A 17821-nucleotide genomic window follows, 5' to 3' on the forward strand; every position below is an offset into this window, starting at 1 on the left:
GTTGACCGTATATACATATATGTATGTAACATGCATACAATACATAAAAATATAAAGTTCAACTAGTCAACTAGTAGCTGAATATAGATGCGGCTAATTTAAAATGACTGTTTTGACATACAATAATATATGTTCTGTCTAGCGCTAGTAGTTTTTATCTGTGAGACAAAATTTAACAAAATTATGCTATTCAAAATAAGACTAAAACTACCTTTGGAAAAAACACACAATGTCATTGATATTGTGTATGCATTGTAGAATATTAAGGGCTGTGACTGAATATACACGTGTGTAAAGGTACACACATATAGACTAAATGTGTGTATAACATATACTATATGATATAGTATATGTATATACGTGTATATTTTTTATTTCTACGTATTTCAACAATAATTGCCACTCACAATATGGCGACGAATACGACGTACGGACTTGCTGCCATGCTCACAAAAATTATTGAACGCTGATTGGTCCAGCACTGGAACCTTCTGATTGGCTGCTTTAGTGGGTTGCCGCTATTGGAGAGTAACAGACAAATGTCGCGAAGTCTGATTGGTTGTTAGTGACCTGAAACCGATCAAGGTCCAATAGCTGTCTTATTTACTAGTTTGACACAACGTAATGCAAATTGTAAAATAGCTGACATCTTGGTGTCGGGAGGGCGAAGGTTTTGTGTCGTTTTATCTGTTCAAGATATCTAGCATGGCTCGGCTTCACTAGGAGACTTCATTACCCTTCGTGCAATGGGTCCATAGAGTGACGGCGGCACTCTGATGGCGGCCTCCACATTCTCCTGAGAGCTGCGCTCACTCCGAGCGCTGGCAGTACTTGTAAGGATAGTCTGTCAGAAACTGAGCCACCCATGTAACAGTAAAACATGGACGGATGGAGCTCAGTCGTTGTTCCGGAAAATGACCGATCGATCTCCGAAGGGGAGTACATGCTAGGACACGGACCTGCAGGTGAGACCCGAGAAGCGGCGGACGAAGAGCCGCGGAACGCCGCGGAGAGGATGGAGGACGTGGGCGCAGATACAGCAGCAGCAGCAGCAGCAGCGTCCGTGGGGTTTGGCATCAGCGGGATAGGCGAAGGCAAAATGGTTTTGGGTCGAGTCGGCTCCAAAGATGACAAAGAGCTCAGGTACCTGCACCTTTTGTGGGAGCCGGGGCGAGGCGAGCTCGGCCCGGGTGGTGTGTCGAGCGGCCTGGGGAAGATAGCGGGGAGCAGGGCCAGGAGACACCAGCGAGCCGTGCGGAATCTCGGTCCTATTGGGAAAGACATTTACGGTAAGGGGGGCAGGTCCCCACTGAGCAACGAGGACCTGATTTCATCATGAAGGCCAAACGCAGACTTCATTTAAACTATGTCTCAATCAGGTCTGCCTCATTTAGGGCAATAAAAACTGCGTGGTCTAAAACGGTCCTGCAAATTAAAAAAAAATCAGTTCCACAAAATGAAATAATAAATCATGCAGGGGGGAAAGAAGCCAGTCAACTCCCGGAGAAACTCGGAGACTGTTTAATTTAATACAGCCTGGATAAATTCAATCCTTCAGTCGTCATTTAGCAAAATTAATGTAGGGGCACTCAGTATTTTGGTTTATTTGGGAGCTAAAAATCCAGAAAATGGTAAATATCACAAATTATTTACATACTTTCATTGTACAGGTGGATGAAAACAAGCACAATTTTATTATAAACTGTCATTAAGCACAACTCTAGGACAGGATGCGCTCTGATTGCTCTCATGACATCAGAGATCAACTATAGTTTGTTTTTATTGGTCTTCTGAAACTGATATGCAAGGAACCAAGTTCAATTAGTGTGTTTTTCTTTTTACAGGAGAAAAAATACTCACCTTATCTAACTTATATAAAATTCTGTTACAAATTAAATGTCTAAAAAACAATCTGATTCTAATGAGACTATATTTCTTCCGTATATCCGCTTTCCTGACCTAACGTGTGTGCCGTTGTTCTGGCAGGACATGTAGCTCAGCTACAGACGGTCGGCTCATGCTGCTCAGTTTGTCCTACATGTGTATGGGCAGATGGTGGGCCCACTCGTTTTACCCCACGTAAACCTATTGGCCCAGAGTTGGCATACAGATGTGGCTGCTTCGATTTGGATGCTCAGGCTTTTCAGCAGGGCCCCTATTGACGGCTCTGCTTGGCACTGGCAGCGTTCGGCTTGCAGGCAGATGATAAAGGCAACGCTTTCCCCCCACATGCTGTATTGGAGAAACTAAAACCATTTCGGGTATATGACCCTTGTCAAACCAGCAGGGATTGATCCGATACTAATTGCATGGATGAATACATTGATTCCAAACAAAACGTCTAAGAATGTCCATCTTCAACGGAAAATAAGTCCGGCCATGGTGCCCAGTCTTTTCACAGTTGTCTTAACCTAAAAAACAGTGATTATTCATTGGGTTTGTCTTGTCCAATGAAATTCTTCGTTTGCTAACGGCGAGAATGCCTGGAAAGAACGTGTTTAATCAAAAAAGGACAGAATGTTTAATAATAATAATGATAATGTAGTAAAGTGAAATAGAAATCAACAAATGTGGTCCTTTTTTGGAAAAAAATGCTTTAAAAATGCTTGTTTTGTGTCGTTCCAATTAGAATAAAGCTTTCCTTAATCCCCAAAATTATTTTACAGAATATTTGTATAGTGTTAAAGTATTTATTTTAGGTCTAGCCAGTCTAAATATGGATTTAGGATCGAAGGTGTTTAAAATGCATTCAAGACTTGTGTAAAAACACCAAAATAGCCCTTTAATTCATCACAAAGATGCATAAGATCAAGACTGGACATATTCCCGGATGTAAAAATCAGCTCTGCCAGACGGCAAACTGGAATATAATTTTTAGTCATTTTCATTATTTTGAATTATTAAGAGAGCCATATTGCTGATATCAAAAACTGACACTGGACACTAATCTTGAAGGAGCAAAATAATAGAAATCACAGGAAAACGCACTGTATTGTATATACGTGTGCAAAATACAGTTCTAGGAGAAAGGAACATTTAGGCGGGGTATAAAAGGAAAAACAAATCCCAGTATTAAAAAGTTGTTACGTTTATAGAAGTATCTGTTATTATTCCATACATGATTCTTGTTTATATCTCTGCGGTTATTATTCAGTGTGCCTTTCACGACATCATCATTTCCATCTTTTCCCACAGCTGCTAAAAGACTGAGGGAAGCTGCCAACAGCAATGATATAGACACAGGTACGAGCCATGTGGAGATCCAGTTACATTTCTTGGAAGCAGTGTAAAAAAATAAAATAAAAGAGGTAAAATAAATTTCTGCCTGTTTGTTATTTCTCTTAAGTGCGAAAATTCCTCGAGGATGACATCGACCCCTGTGCTGCCGATGACAAGGGCAGGACAGCCCTCCACTTCTCCTCCTGCAACGGCAACGACGGCATCGGTAGGGCTGGTGACGGCTGGGGGCCGCGGCCTCTTTTAAGCGTGCAGCCTCCTGAATTCATCCCTCGAGCGTGGCCCCGGTTTCCATCACGCAGTGTCTGAGGAGATGTTTTCACTAAACGACGTTGGCTGCTACTGAGTTAATTAAACCTGCAATAAGAGGCGCAAACGTGACGGGTTTGTTTTGGTGCTGTTCTTCTCTTGCTTTAGTGCAGCTGCTGCTGAGCTACGGTGCCGACCCCAACCAGAGAGACAGCCTGGGAAATACCCCTCTGCACCTGGGTAAGGCAGCCCTCCTCACCTGTAAAAGCTCTAGTTACTGTGCTCAGTAATGTTTGACTGCTCGGCGCCGCTCTTCTTAAAGGTCAACTTTTGCAGATTGAATGCTTCAGTAATATTGTTTTAAACCTCTTTTTTTCGTTATTTAAATTCTCTTTTAAGTATTTTTTCTTGCATTTTACTGTGAGGCACTTTGCTGCCTGAGAAAGGTGCTATATGAATGAAATTTGCTTGCCTATGTATTTAGAGCAGTTTTTTTTGAAGTGTCTTTAAAACTTGAGCTCTTTTCATGCTGTGTTCCCGCAGCGGCCTGTACCAACCACGTGCCTGTAATCACCACGTTGCTGAAAGGAGGTGAGACCTTCATAGAAGACTTGACTGCTTGAGTTTTGACTTGGTTGAATGAAATGATCGCAAGCGGATTTATTTTCTAGCTTAAACGAATGGCTACCGTAGCACCTTGATTCTGCTACTGACCCTAAAACCCAAAGGTGTCTGATGGAGAACGTTCCTGCAGTTGGCTGTGAAGGGCCATCTGCGTTGTTTCAGGGTCAGTCTAGAATAGGGCTGTGCATTAAAATCGATACCAAGATTGATATAGATGTTTTTAAAAACGATTTAATACTGATTCTGCCTTTCAGTATCGACATACCTCCCAACCCCTAGGGGGCGTTATTACAGCGCCCCATTAATGTTCACAGAGAGGAAGTGCAGTAAGACAAATTTGCGGAATGGCCGGCAGGATATAGAAGCGCTTTCGTCCCTAAAATCAGATGTTTGAGCACAGTTTTGGTTTCTGTGATATGTTAAATGCATTGAACCAAATGCACTTTATTTTTCTGTTAATATATCAGTGTTCAATAAATTCAACATAAATATAATATTCGGCTGGTTTTGTTGATTGAATGACTTAGCATTAATTTGAAAGTAATAAATATCGATATTGGAGTCAAATCAAGCTGACTATATCGAGAATGGTATCGAATCGGCTCATCCTAGATGATACCCAGCCCTAGTCTAGCAGCTGGATGGGAAAGTAGGGAAATTAATTTGATCAAGAGAAAATTTAGAATTGGAAAATATCTTTTTTTTACTTTATTTCCTGATCCACACTCTTAAAAACCAGCCAGCCGGCATCTATCTGTCCGATCATCGTCCATTCGTGCCTTCATCCATTCAGCCATCTATTAATCCATCCATCCATCCAGCATCTAATCTGTCTGTTTGATCATCCGTCCGACCGTTCGTCCATCCATCCATCCATCCATCCATCCATCCATCCATCCATCCATCCATCCATCAGCCAACCACCCAGCCAGCCCGATCATCATCCATCCGTCTGTTCATCTATTAATCCATCCATCCAAGCATCTATCCATCTAGTCTGTCTGATCATCATCCATCCATCTGTCCGTTCCTTCCTCCATTCGTTCATCCATCCATCCATCCATTCTTCCGGCCAGCCAGCCAGCCAGCATCTAATCTGTCTGATCATCATCCATCCGTTCATCCGTTCCTCCTTCCATCCGTCCACTAACTCAGATTTTGATTACGTCATCGGCAGTGAGAATCAAAACTCGACGACGCAATCAAAACTGAAGCGGGTTTTCAAAGTAAACTGATCAGGTTCTTTTCATGTCTAAAACAGACGTATGTCGTTTCTCCCCAGGAGCTCGCGTGGATGCTCTTGACCGAGCAGGCCGGACCCCGCTGCATCTAGCGCGCTCTAAGCTTAACATCCTGCAGGAAGGAGAATCGCGCAGCTTGGAGACGCTCAGAGGAGAAGTCACCCAGGTACACAAGGCCAAGGCTGGATATGCAAACAACAGCCTGGGGTCTCGGCTACTCGTGTATTCCGAATGCGTCAACTATTCCGTTTAATGATTTTCTCCCGCAGATTATTCAAATGCTAAGGGAGTACCTAAACCTGATGGGCCAAAGTGAAGCTAAAGAGAGGCTGGAGCACATTTCAACGCAGCTGCAACACACACGCACCAGACAACAGGTGAGAATTAGACCGTGACCAGGTGCTAGGGGGGTTTACTGTAACAGAATATTTCCAGTGCAGCGTGTGTGGCTTTTTTTTTTTTTTAACTGTTGAAAAGAAACTTTAAATAGATTTGCTTTTGCTTCATCAACCCTTGAACGCTTTTCTGTGTTCTCTCATAGGTGGATGAGGTGACTGATTTACTGGCCAGCTTTACGTCACTTAGTCTACAGAAACAGAACCTGGATGCTAGGTAGAAGATTAACCGTACACAGAGCAGCCGTCCAGCTCCTTTTTTAAATAAGCCAAGCCTCTGATTATCTGTGTACAACCCTAAGGGCACATGTCTAACCATCAGACTGGGAATGGCTGTCGGTGTTTATTTAAGGGACCGCTGTGGACAAAAGCCCTCAGCCTGTCGATCTGGACCAGGGCAAGAACGATTTAACAACAATGTCTCTCATGAAGTTTTCCCAAAGGAGTTTTCTATTAGAAACGGGATTGTCAAGTTTTTACGTTGATACAAAACCCATTGATTTTATGGTTAAGCTATTCTGAACTCAAATTGTAGAAAGAAAACTCTGTTGAAAAACATTGTTAGAAACCCAGAGATGTAGAATTTTGTGGTACTGAGATTTTTATTTTTAAAGATCCGAACTACCGATTCCAATTTCTCTTTAAGTACTATATTTATTATAATTTTTGGATAAATTGAAAATGTAACCGTTCTCACAAAATGTTAATTGAAAAGTGAAAAAACGGCTCTTTCTACATCTGTCAAAATACAGTTATATTCTTTAGGTGATGTGTGGAGGTGTACCATGAAAGATGTTCTTTATTTTATATATATTTCACCCACATGCACTTAATATAAGTAGCCACTGTTTCCAACATGATGTTTCAGTGGAAAACCTTGATTTACTGCCAGATTTATCAAAGTATTAAATTATTCATACATTTCTTGTAACTATGTACGGGGGCCTTACAAAGTCTTTGTGTGATCTCTCATTGAGGAGTTCTGTTTGAACCAATCTGTTTGTCTATTTCCTAGATAATATAGACCAAAACTTCAAATAGGATTTTCAGGAGACTCCCAATGTTTCCAAATCCAGTGTGTTACATAGAATCGGCGCTCTTCAAAAGAACAACTTTGACTCTTCTTCTCTGGGTCGTTAGCAAGCCCTGTCGGCACTGGGGCAACCAATCGGAAAAACGGTTGGATCTTTAGTTGACGCTTGTTCGGTCGCTTGTTCGGTCATGATGGCTGGGCAAGTGTAAAGCGGCGAATTCTGGTCCCCGTTAATTGGCGCAACTCTTGGAAAAACTGGTTCAGATTTAACAGAACAGGCAAAAAAAAACTTATAAAAAATCTACTCGACCTCTGGAAACAGTAGTGTAACTGGAGTAAGGTTGTGTGCTCACTTTTTTTCTGTTTGCCTTCCATTCATTGAATATACTGTGATAATTACACAACACAATGGTTTAACAGTTTTAACTGGTGTATCTTGTTTTCTTGTCAAAGTGTCTTTGTCATTTGCCTTTTTTTTTAACTGTGCACAGTGACTCTTTTCTGAACTGTGTTGTAAAGAAAACTTTGCTGTTGGAATTTAAAATGATCCAATAAATCAATAAGTTGGCTATGATTGTGGCATTCTGTCGTTGACAGCGATATTCAGTGATGTTTTTTTTTTTTTACATCTTTTATTACATTGGTAATAAATTAAAACACAGCCAGGAGTCTTCGTGATAAGTGGAAAAGAAGGAGCATCGGTGGATGCATATTTAAAAGTTCCGCATTTCTCCCACGCTGATTGGCTGCGTCACCGAGGCCACGCCTCTTTCCACAAGCGAATCGTTGTCTGCCGATAATAAAGATGGCGAACGGACCCGCGTAAATTGGAGGTCTCCATAGAGGTATTACAATTTAATAAACGAGTATTTGCTCACATTTTGGCGCTTGTAATATACATGTTACTGAGCAATATGAGACAAATGTATGAATGAGGTGAATGCATGTTGGCCGCGTAGTGTGGTCCACTTAAAGCGAGCGCGGCCTAGCTTTTCGGCAGAGCCTCGGTGTTTCCTGAGCCGCCGTCACCGGCCAGCCAAATGCAAACTCCCCTAGAGGGACGCAGGACGTGAATGTGCTGGACATTAGCGAGGAGGAAAGGGGGTGTGTTTGTGTATCTTTACGAAAGTAGGCGGGAATTAGTTTAGCTAACAGTTTGGTATTGGTTTGAAAATGCCAGACACTGCTTGCATTTATACAACGCTAATATTATTTTTCCCGAGGGAAGTCACGTTTATCCGCATTTGAGTCTCGTTTCTTGATCTGAACTTAGCCAAGGCAGTGGCAGAGGCTTTGTCCGTCAGAATCGCCCTCCCGGGTTAAGTGGGCTTTAGTTTGCCTCTTTCTGTGTTTGCTTGACGGGTCCTTGCTCTTAATTTTTAGGACTGTCCGCATCCAGCAACACGAAAAGGAGTCGACTGAGAGAAAACCATGGCATATGAGGAGTTAAAGGGTAAAGAAGGCATTGTTTCTGTCACTCTCCATTGTTTTTCTGCTATGGTTATTCTGTATGGATGTATGCAATTTATCCTTTATTCACTTTATTAATTTCTCCGTCTGTGTAATTAATGGTGTATAGACAGAATGCCACAGTGCTTTGCAATAGTCTCAATAACCACTGAACCGTACCACATTTTTCTCAAGTGACAGCCACTGATTTTATGTAATAGACCTGCACTGAGCAGCGCATAATTGTCCTGTTTGTTTTATGTCTTTATGCAAAACATAAAGAAATCTAAAAGGTGCCACGCATTTACATTTGTCCCCCTTCACTCTGATGCCTTAGAAAGGCCAATATGATTTGATCTCAGTATACATACAGTGTGATGGCCCCGGAAGGTCGCCGGAGAACATTTCAGAGTAAACAGCATCGTGAAAGCCGAGGAGCAGACCGGAGAGATCAGGGAGAAAGCTGTGGAGGAGTTCAAAGCAGGATTAGGTTATTAAACAAGAGCCCAAGCTTTGAAGGTGTCACAGAGATCTGTTCAATCCGCCCTATAGAGATGGAGATGGTGTGGCACAACTGCAGACCTTCCCATAAACTGACAGGTCAGCTACATGAGAAAATGCCAAAAGGCCCAAATTTTACCCTGGACGAGCTGCAGAGATGCACAGCTTAGATTGGTGAGTCTGTTCTTACGACAGACATGTGGAAGAACCTTGCTCTGGTCATATTAGACAAGTATTGAACTTTTTTTTGGCCTACACGCAAACACTGTGCGTCAGGAAATTAACTCTCCACCTCGTCCTGGGCAAATCCTGAAGGTGATGATGGCAGCATCAGGCTGCAGGGAGATGTCGTCAGCAGGGGCCGGGACGCTGGTCAGAATCTATGGGACTCTAATTCCAGGGCAATTCTGTCAGAAAGCCTTTTTGAATATCGACACTCTTGCAAGGCACTGTAAATACAGGCTTTTCTAAACCACCGTTGGACAAACGAATTACAGATTGATTGAATGTCGTATTTTAGAGATGGGGGCAGATGGGGGCCTCGTTGCCGGCCGCAGTCAGAGGGAGAAGAGGAGGTCCTACAAGGATCTGTTACGAGAGGAAGAGGAGATTGCTGCAGAGGTACGCAAGTCATCCAAAAAACGTCCAAAGGTGAGTGGGTTGTCTTTGGTAGCCTAAACGTTTGCCTCAATGCTCGTCGCAGTGTTAATGAACGTGTCGTTACTGCTCAACTCAGGACTCAGAGCTCTTCATGCTGGGAGGTGACCTGCACAAGAAGAAGAAGAAACACAGCGAGGACCACTATTACCGGGGTGAGAGGCCATAGGTCTGAATGCATGATGGGAAACAATGTCTTGTAGAGCCACTGGTGAATTTATCTTTAATTTTTTTTTTTTTTAACGTTTTTTTACAACCGAAAAACCTTTTAGGTGTTTTATCGGAATGTTATGGGATAGACCAAAACAATGTCATGCACCAATATGAAGTGGATCCGTTGTTTTTAAAAAAAAAAAATGGGTACGTCTCCACCTTTGAAAGCATTTGAACGTTGTTTTTCAGAATTGGGTTTAGGCCTCGGCTTTGACCGAGTCACCCCAACAGGTGAGCGCTGCCCTTTGATTGTAGCTCTGCCCGCATGTTCAGAGCTGTGGGGAAGCTCCGCTAAGTTGGAGTTATTTTTAGTTTGTTTCCTTGCATCAGATCCCACAGCATGCCGCCGCCGCCATCACCATGGTGGTGGCTTCTGCGGGGATATCGGAGTAAAGGGTCCTGAACGCAGGGCCAAAACACACTTTTTCAAAAAGCTTCCGGGCGAAACGATTTAATGCTGTGAATCATTTCCCCAAATCTTCGCAATTCCGCACGACTTTGTGTTGGTCAATCGCAGGAAATCCGTCTAAAATGACGTTGGAAGTTTTTCATTTGTAAGGCAGCAAACGGATCGTACAGTTTATTTTACCAATATCTCAGTTTTACGAATTTCCACTTACCTGTATTCTGTTGTCCTTGTCAGATCACGATGGTTTAGGCCCCCCTCCTCATAAGAAAAAGCATAAGTCTGTAGAGCGCTCTCCGCCCCTGTCTTCACCCTCTTCGTCGCAGCCGACAGACACGGCAATGGGCCTCCTGCAGGCCATCACCTCTCCCCTGGCCACCGGCTCGGACCCCAGCCCTCACCTGCACAAGAAACCCTCCTACCCCACTTTCTCGTCGCATTCCTCCAAGGACCGCAAGCGTGAAAGCAGCGGAGGCGGGAGCAAAGGGAGCCACTCGGCATCGCACTCGCGCCCCGTGTCTTTGTCGTCGTCGTCTTTTAAGAAGCACTCCTCCTCCTCCTCCTCCTCTACTAAGTCGTCTCTGTTTCACGGCGGCGCTCCCAAAGAGGAGCCCCTGACCCTACGCGAGGCCGACGGGCTGAAAATGAAGCTGATCATGTCGCCGGAGAAGGAGGAGCCGGAGAGCTTCCCGGTGACGACGCATTCGTCCAAAGCCGGCGGGAAGAAGGAGAAGGACAGAGAGAGGATGCAGCCGTCAAAGTCGCCCAAGAAGAAGCTGCCGCTGAGCCGAGAGCCGCTGCCCGTGGTGGGGAAGGAGGTGGAGGTAGAAGGTAAAAAGTGATCCGTCCAGCCTGCAGCATCTAGGGCTTTCTATACGTAAGCTTTGGTTTTCCTCTGAATGCTGATGTGCCTCCTCTACAGGCCATTACGGAGGCGGCGTGGGGGATGATAGCTCCTCGTCCGGGGGGGAGCTGGAGGCCGGGGAGCTGATTATAGACGACTCGTATACACACTTGTCCAAAAAGAAGAAGAAGAGCAAGAAAAGCAAGAAGAAAAAGGACAAAGAGAAAGACAGAGACAAGGACAAAAGTGGGAAGGACAAGAAGCACAGCAAAAGTTTGGGAGGTGAGTTGACTGGATGTTGGAAATGCTTGTGTTTTTAGGCCTATTTGCTGCAATAGATCATTTATGGTTCATTATGTGCTTCTGTTTTAAAGAGTTGAAGGTTTCTGTCTCTGCCCACGTCACTTTTTACCCTGCTGATGGTTTTATTAAAAGTTGCTCATTATAATTAGCTGCCAAGCGGTTTGGCACCCACCACATAGCAGCTCACATCCACTGGGCAGAGACGTTTAGTATCCACTTTGAAAAACCATGATTTCATTTTTATAAATGCTTTATTAATCCTGAAGTCATTTTCTTAATAATTAAGTCATAGTCTGCTGTGTAGAAATGTGGGTATGTGGTCCAATAAATAAGAACTATCAGCAGGAGGTTATAAACCATTATTTTGGATTTATCTCTTTATATTTCATAAGGCAACTGGCTCAAACAGGGATAAGACCCAAAAGAAATTCAGATGGGCTATAATTAGGGATGGGTGGTATTAACTTAAAATTATATGTTGTGATATTTAAAGTGATAATTTTATGTGATAATTAAAATTTATTCTCAGTGTTTTTAGCATTATCTGTCACTGAGGCACTCAGAGATCCATACAGTGGCCTAAAGTGGAAACCTGGCTACGGTCAAATGGGCTATATAAGTGCAATTGTACTAATTTTAATCATTTTACTCAGTCATGTTTTCAATTCTATTTCTAGAATTGAATTATTATTATATATTATATTTCTCTCTAAAATTAACTGCGGAAAAGAAAAACATGTTAAACGCCAAAGGTTAAACTCCCAACAATAGTTTTTAGGCTTCCAGACAAGATCAGTTAAAGTTTTATGGTTATTACATTGATTATCATTAAACAATCTTATCCTAAAACAATAAACCATACCATTTATTCATTTTATTTAGAATTTTTTTATCTCTTTTCATCAAAGAAAGGTTCATTTAAGTTTGTCAGTTTGGCAAATGGATCAGTTTATATAGATGTTGACGCAAATCGGTATTTCTGAATAATTAATTCTTTAAATTTCAGTTATATGGAAGTATATAGTGGTTAGAATATCTGTACAAAACGGATAAAATTGGAAATGTGTGGCTATGAAACTGGAATTAGCAAAGGGGGGAATTTCACCCGGAATTGTTTCCAAATCATGACCGTCATTTTTTTTTTTTTTTTCTTGGTTTTCTTTTCAACCAGAAACATTTGCAAATAGCCAGTTATCTTTTCTTGTGACTATGGTGGAAGTGTAATGCCCCTTTTTCTTTCACGTCTAAAAGTAAAAACAGCGGTGAAACGTTTGGATAAGTGCGTGTACATCCCTTATGTATTACTGCTTTATTTCCACCATTCTAGCCTCACACTGGTCTTTCCTTCAGGCCTCCATCCCTCTGATAAAAACCGCCACAAATTGCTTCGCAGCGTACCTGACAAACACCTTTGTGTCATTTTGGCCAGAGTCTTCAAGAGGCCACAGCCACTCCCATCCCACCGTCAGCCATAGCGCCGTTGGCCCCATGTATGCCATGAGCAAGCCCATCGCCCCCCACCACCAGGGCCACGACGGGACCGAGAAGAAGAAGAAGAAAGAGGATAAAGACAAAGACAAGCACGAGAAGGATAAAGAAAAGGTTCTTTTTAAATTCCCTGCTAAAAACAATCCCAACGTTTTCCAGGTCCTCCTCCTCTCTTATTGAGTGTTTTTTTTTGTTTGCCGTTCCTAATCTAGACCAAGAAGAAGACGACGACGACAGCATACCAGGTGTTTTGTAAGGAGTACAGGGTCAACATAAACGCTGAGCAGCCAGGTCTAGGTGGGTAAAGTGCTCCTGGACAGACGTTGTCCTTCAGGTTTTGCCTGACGGCTCTCATAACGACGCTGCGCGGCTCTGATCCGCAGATTTCGGCGAGCTGAGCAAGAAGCTGGCAGAGGTGTGGAAGGCGATGCCTGAGAAAGACAAGCTAGTAAGTTTTTGTGTTTCTCAAAGTCATTAACCCTATTTCAGCTTTAGATTAGGTATTTTTCAGGTAAAGTGTGGAAAAAAACTTTTTTTTTCCTATTCTGTCGTCTAAATGTTCAACATTTGGTTGGTTTGTGGTTGAATGTCTTACAGCCAGACACATATAGGCCATACATTACTAGGGAACCTTGATGTTTATATTTAAAAAGATGAGCTAAAGAGGCGTGAAAATCTGCAATGGTTTGGCAATTTAGCGTGAAGCATGTTGGGAGACCTGCCAGACGACTAAACGCTTCTGCCTTCCTCTCAGGTTTGGAGACAGAAGGCCCAGTATCTGCAGCACAAACAGAACAAAGCCGAGGCCACCACTGTGAAGCAGAAGTCCTCCACTGATGGCAAAAGCAAAGGTAACTGGGACGGTGTTTGAATCCGTCCAACACCGTGCGCTCTTAAGGTTTAAACGACGCAAAGAACTGCCGCAACGGCGCCTTTTGTGAACGAGCTGCTACTTTTGAACAGGCATTATGAATAAAGGCATAAAGACATCCTGTAGACACGCTTTTAGTCAAACATCATTTCAATGGGGCAAAAAAAACAACAACACACGGACCTAAAAAACACCTCAAATGTACTTTTCGTCTAGCAAGTAACCTTTTAAATTCCTTCTTAATAACTGAGTACTCACAGCTTTTTAATTCTCGGTCTCTGAAGCCAGAAAATCCTGTACATTTCTCCACAGACCCTAACGTAAAGGACCCATAAAAGCTTTTTAAAATGAATAAATATCTGTCTTGATCGTCCCACAGAGGGGTCATATGTCTCTGCGTTTAACCCATCCCCACACCGAGTGGCTCAGGGACCCATGGTGGCAGTCCCCACACCACTCCACACTCATTTTCCTTCTTTCATCACGTTTTAGGCTGTCCTACAGAAGCTTATACCTGTTTGCTGCTGTGTACTCAAGTCAACGTGTAATTTCTACTAGTAAAGATGCTTTCTGAGCTTCTCTGAGCCCGCTTTCTGCCATCAGTTGCAGGACCGGCAGTGGGGCTGGTGTCACCGACCAGAACGCCTGGCACCATGTCGCTGTCCCCGGCTCGAGTGCCAGATGTTGACCCCATCGACGCGGCGGCCCACCTGCAGCTGCTAGGAGAGTCCCTGTCTCTGATTGGCCATCGGCTCCAAGAAACAGAGGTGAGCTCCTGCGTCGCTGCGAGCCAGATTGTTAAAATCGGAGCTTTGGTTGGGTTTGGACTGAAACGCTGTCGTTTTAGGGGATGGTGGCCGTGTCCGGGAGTTTGTCCGTTCTTCTGGACTCCATCCTGTGCGCTCTGGGCCCGTTGGCGTGCCTCACTGCGCAGATACCACAGTTAAATGGATGTCCTCGAAATGTCCTGGTAAAGATTATCTTCTTTAAATAATGAATGTTCTATATTTAATTGGCTGTTTAAGTTGATGTTTCTGCTATATCTGGGCAACATGCAGTGCAATGCACGTTGCTTTGAGGAGCAACCTTTTTTGCAACTTACCAGCATTGCACAGAGAATTTCCTTTTGGCCCGTTCTTAGTAAAATAACACAAGCTCTGTCAGAATAGATGGAGAATGCGTCTTGAACAGCATTTCTCCAGTAGTTCCACAGATGTCAAACTAGACATCTGGACTTTGACTGGGCCATTCTAACCCATTAATGTGGTTTGATCTAGCCAGTGTTTTTGCCCGCCCTGCTCGCCGCACAGATTACCTTTGCCCGGTGTAATGATTCCACCGGCCTACAAAGGCCTGGAAGGGGGACACGCCTCCTGGGCGTCGCCTTAGACCCGTTCCCAGTTGACATTTTAAAGAAATCTGCTAAACAGTGGTAAATGGTCAAAATACATCATTACAAGTGAAACATGAATAAAAGAATTAATGTTTCTATACGTATACATGCAAGATTGTCTTGGATATTTTTAATGCTCAATCCACCGGGATAAATGTCCGGATCACACATCTAATAATAAAATAAGCAGATCCTGTCTGAACTCTGTCTGCTTACTGTGTGTTGGAGAGCGTCGCTGCAGTTTCCCGGGGCAAACAGAGTTTATATTTACACCTTTATATCAGATCTTTTGCCTCAGCCATGGCGGGAGCGAGGAGAACACGTTAACAGTTTAAAAGATTTACAACTGCAGTGATTATATTTATACGGCTTTGACTGCGTGCTTACTACCAGGTAGTGGGCTGCCCTGCACCTGCTGATGCACCATGGCGCCACTGCCATGTTTCACTGTGAGGATGGTGGAGTCTGTGTTAGTTTTCATAACGCGTGCATTTAAATTTCATTTTTTACGTGACTGCTGCTTTGGTCAATGCTCTCCTTGGCCGACGTGTCCGTTTAGGCGGATGTCCATGTTTTGGTAGGTTTGTGGTTCTTAGGCCTCCACAGATGAGCTCGTATTTATACTGGGATTAAATTACATAGAGGTGGACTTTATTTAATAATCAGATGGTGTCTTGAAGCAATTGGTAGGGATACATTTTATTTAGGGGTACCAGATCCAAGGTGGCGCAATATAAATGCTAATCACACTTTTCGGGGTGTTTTTTTACTAAAACAAAAAAAGGTTTTTGATTTTGCTTCTAGTCCACATGTCTGAACTACTTTGTACATAAAATCCCAGTAAATTCAAAGTTTGTGGTTTTAATCTGACCATATGTTAAAAAAGGACTAGTCATGTGGATATATATATATATATATATATATATAATTATATATATATTATATATATATATATATAATTATATATATATATATATAAAATTATATATATATATATATATATATATATATATATATATAATTATTATTATTATTATTATTATTATTTTTTTTATTTTATTTTTTTTATTTATTTATTTATTTTTTTTTACAAGGCACTACATTTAAAAGTGTTCAAATCAACTCCATTTGTTGCTTCCTAAAAGGATTGTTTTCTTTTTTGTCTTTCGGTCAGTCAAACACATTGGACAACATCGCCTACATCATGCCCGGGTTGTGAGGATCCTGAAACGGACAATTGTTGCGTCAGAGCAACCTAAACTGACTGCACGGGTCTGATGCTGGAGAGACCGTTGACGTTTAACATAAGCCACTGCTTGGAATCTGAAGACCTACCGTATTTTTTCGGACCATAAGGCGCCCCGGATTATAAAGGCACACTGTGAATCAACGTGTCTGTGTGTCTTTGTCCACATGTAAGGCGCACTAAATATTCTTCCCAAGGGTGTAAGATCACTCCGCCCCTTCACGTACACAGCTCTCTATGCGCCTCTGTCAGGACAGAGGAGTTGGACTACGCTGCCCTGTTTCTAACATAAGGCCAAAATAAACTTAAATTTTTATATTGGTATTAACTTACTCATGCTAGTGCGACCAGAGTACGCACTAGCAACAATAAACCTAGTATGTGGGGGTCTTTACATGAATGTACTTCTAGTTTAGACATTACAGTCAGGCAGTCTTGTAGACAGCTCAGGGGTCCCATCAGGTAGTGACACAGTGTACCGTAATGCTCTGAATATCCATTGAGCGGAGCGGCTTCGTTGCCTACCAAAGTTGTATTTACACATTTTAACAGATTTTTGAGCGCATTGTACCACATAAAATTGGTCAGTAAGCACAACAGTAATCATATTTAAGGAGCACCGAATTATATGCCGCACCATCGATTTTTCAGAAAATGTAAGGATTTTAAATGCGCCTTATAGTCCAAAAAATACTGTAGATATTTTCTGGTTCTTTTTAAAGTGTATTTTTTTAGATAATGTCTCCAAACTTTGTAATTGCTGATTTTAAATCAAACCCTCTATTGTACATGTTTTGTTTCTATGTTACTGTACAGCTGTCTGTTTTAGGAGTGGTTGTATGCTGAAATATGCTGTGTACGATTGTAGTTATTTTAATTAGAATTCAAACAGTTTTATTTACTCACTTATCTAGGAACTTATTCTCATGTGAATATTTGCCATGTTTAAAGTACTTGTTTTATACTGATGTCATTTTAAAGTGTTTGCAACAATTAGGTTTTTTTTTTTTATTTAGACATCTAGGAAATGTTGGACAAACATAATTATTGGTGCGACTTCATCAAAATGAAGAGCTCTTCCAATAATTTGAGTTGAAAACTGAACAAGAAGGCAACATTAAATCCTTTCAGTGAAACGGATGTGTTGTTTTATGTTTTATCTCACACACTTGGCAGTATCGACAGATGGAAATATGCTACACATACAGGTACTTCCTTATAAATTACATCATGAAAAAGCTAATTAATTTAAGTAAATTATACAAAAAAATTAAGTTAATATAAATATATATATATATATATATATATATATATATATATATATATATATATATATATATATATATATATATATATATATATATATAAATCCATTATGCATAGAGTGATTTATTCGTCCTCCAGACTCGGGAACCTTAATTTCCAAGTGAAATAAAACGCCCATTCAACTCTTGAAAAAGCTTTTTGCTATAGTCTCAAGGTGGTAGTTACCCTTGTTCCTGCTGTTTTTTCTACAATACCTTTTCCTTCCACTCAACTTTCCATTCAAGTTTGTAGAGGGTACTCTGAACTGTCAAAGGGCGAGAGGCGGGGTTCACCCTGAACAGGTCGCCTGTCTGTCGCAGGGCAACACAGAGACAAACTGGACAAACAACCATTCTCACACACCTA

At 42.0% G+C, this 17821-nt stretch overlaps 2 protein-coding genes across 2 annotated transcripts; both read left to right on the plus strand.

The window, feature by feature from the left end:
• Positions 1-610: 610 nt before the first annotated feature.
• ankrd54 (ankyrin repeat domain 54) lies at positions 611-7353 on the plus strand. The gene is made up of 8 exons (XM_012867882.3): positions 611-1289; positions 3196-3243; positions 3347-3445; positions 3655-3726; positions 4030-4077; positions 5393-5517; positions 5621-5728; positions 5893-7353. Exons 1-8 carry the CDS (start codon positions 881-883, stop codon positions 5965-5967), a joined length of 984 nt encoding a protein of 327 aa, XP_012723336.2. The 5' UTR covers positions 611-880; the 3' UTR covers positions 5968-7353.
• Positions 7354-7519: 166 nt separating this feature from the next.
• On the plus strand, positions 7520-17286 carry hmgxb4a (HMG box domain containing 4a). The gene is made up of 13 exons (XM_012867863.3): positions 7520-7624; positions 8163-8232; positions 9250-9380; positions 9466-9541; positions 10243-10836; positions 10928-11131; positions 12582-12754; positions 12853-12937; positions 13024-13088; positions 13395-13491; positions 14115-14278; positions 14359-14481; positions 16079-17286. Exons 2-13 carry the CDS (start codon positions 8211-8213, stop codon positions 16121-16123), a joined length of 1779 nt encoding a protein of 592 aa, XP_012723317.2. The 5' UTR covers positions 7520-7624; positions 8163-8210; the 3' UTR covers positions 16124-17286.
• Positions 17287-17821: the final 535 nt, after the last annotated feature.

This window comes from Fundulus heteroclitus, chromosome 16 (genome assembly GCF_011125445.2).
Source record: "Fundulus heteroclitus isolate FHET01 chromosome 16, MU-UCD_Fhet_4.1, whole genome shotgun sequence".
In the NCBI taxonomy this organism is placed as follows: domain Eukaryota; kingdom Metazoa; phylum Chordata; class Actinopteri; order Cyprinodontiformes; family Fundulidae; genus Fundulus; species Fundulus heteroclitus.

Bases quoted from the DNA above. Each gene is read 5' to 3' on its own strand.
- ankrd54 (XM_012867882.3), top strand. From the start codon at position 881: ATGGACGGATGGAGCTCAGTCGTTGTTCCGGAAAATGACCGATCGATC. The intron at 1,290-3,195 runs GTAAGGGGGGCA...CTTTTCCCACAG, and splicing joins TATTGGGAAAGACATTTACG to CTGCTAAAAGACTGAGGGAA. The intron at 3,727-4,029 runs GTAAGGCAGCCC...GTGTTCCCGCAG, and splicing joins AAATACCCCTCTGCACCTGG to CGGCCTGTACCAACCACGTG.
- hmgxb4a (XM_012867863.3), top strand. From the start codon at position 8,211: ATGGCATATGAGGAGTTAAAGG. The intron at 9,542-10,242 runs GTGAGAGGCCAT...TGTCCTTGTCAG, and splicing joins CGAGGACCACTATTACCGGG to ATCACGATGGTTTAGGCCCC. The intron at 14,482-16,078 runs GTAAAGATTATC...TCTTTCGGTCAG, and splicing joins GATGTCCTCGAAATGTCCTG to TCAAACACATTGGACAACAT.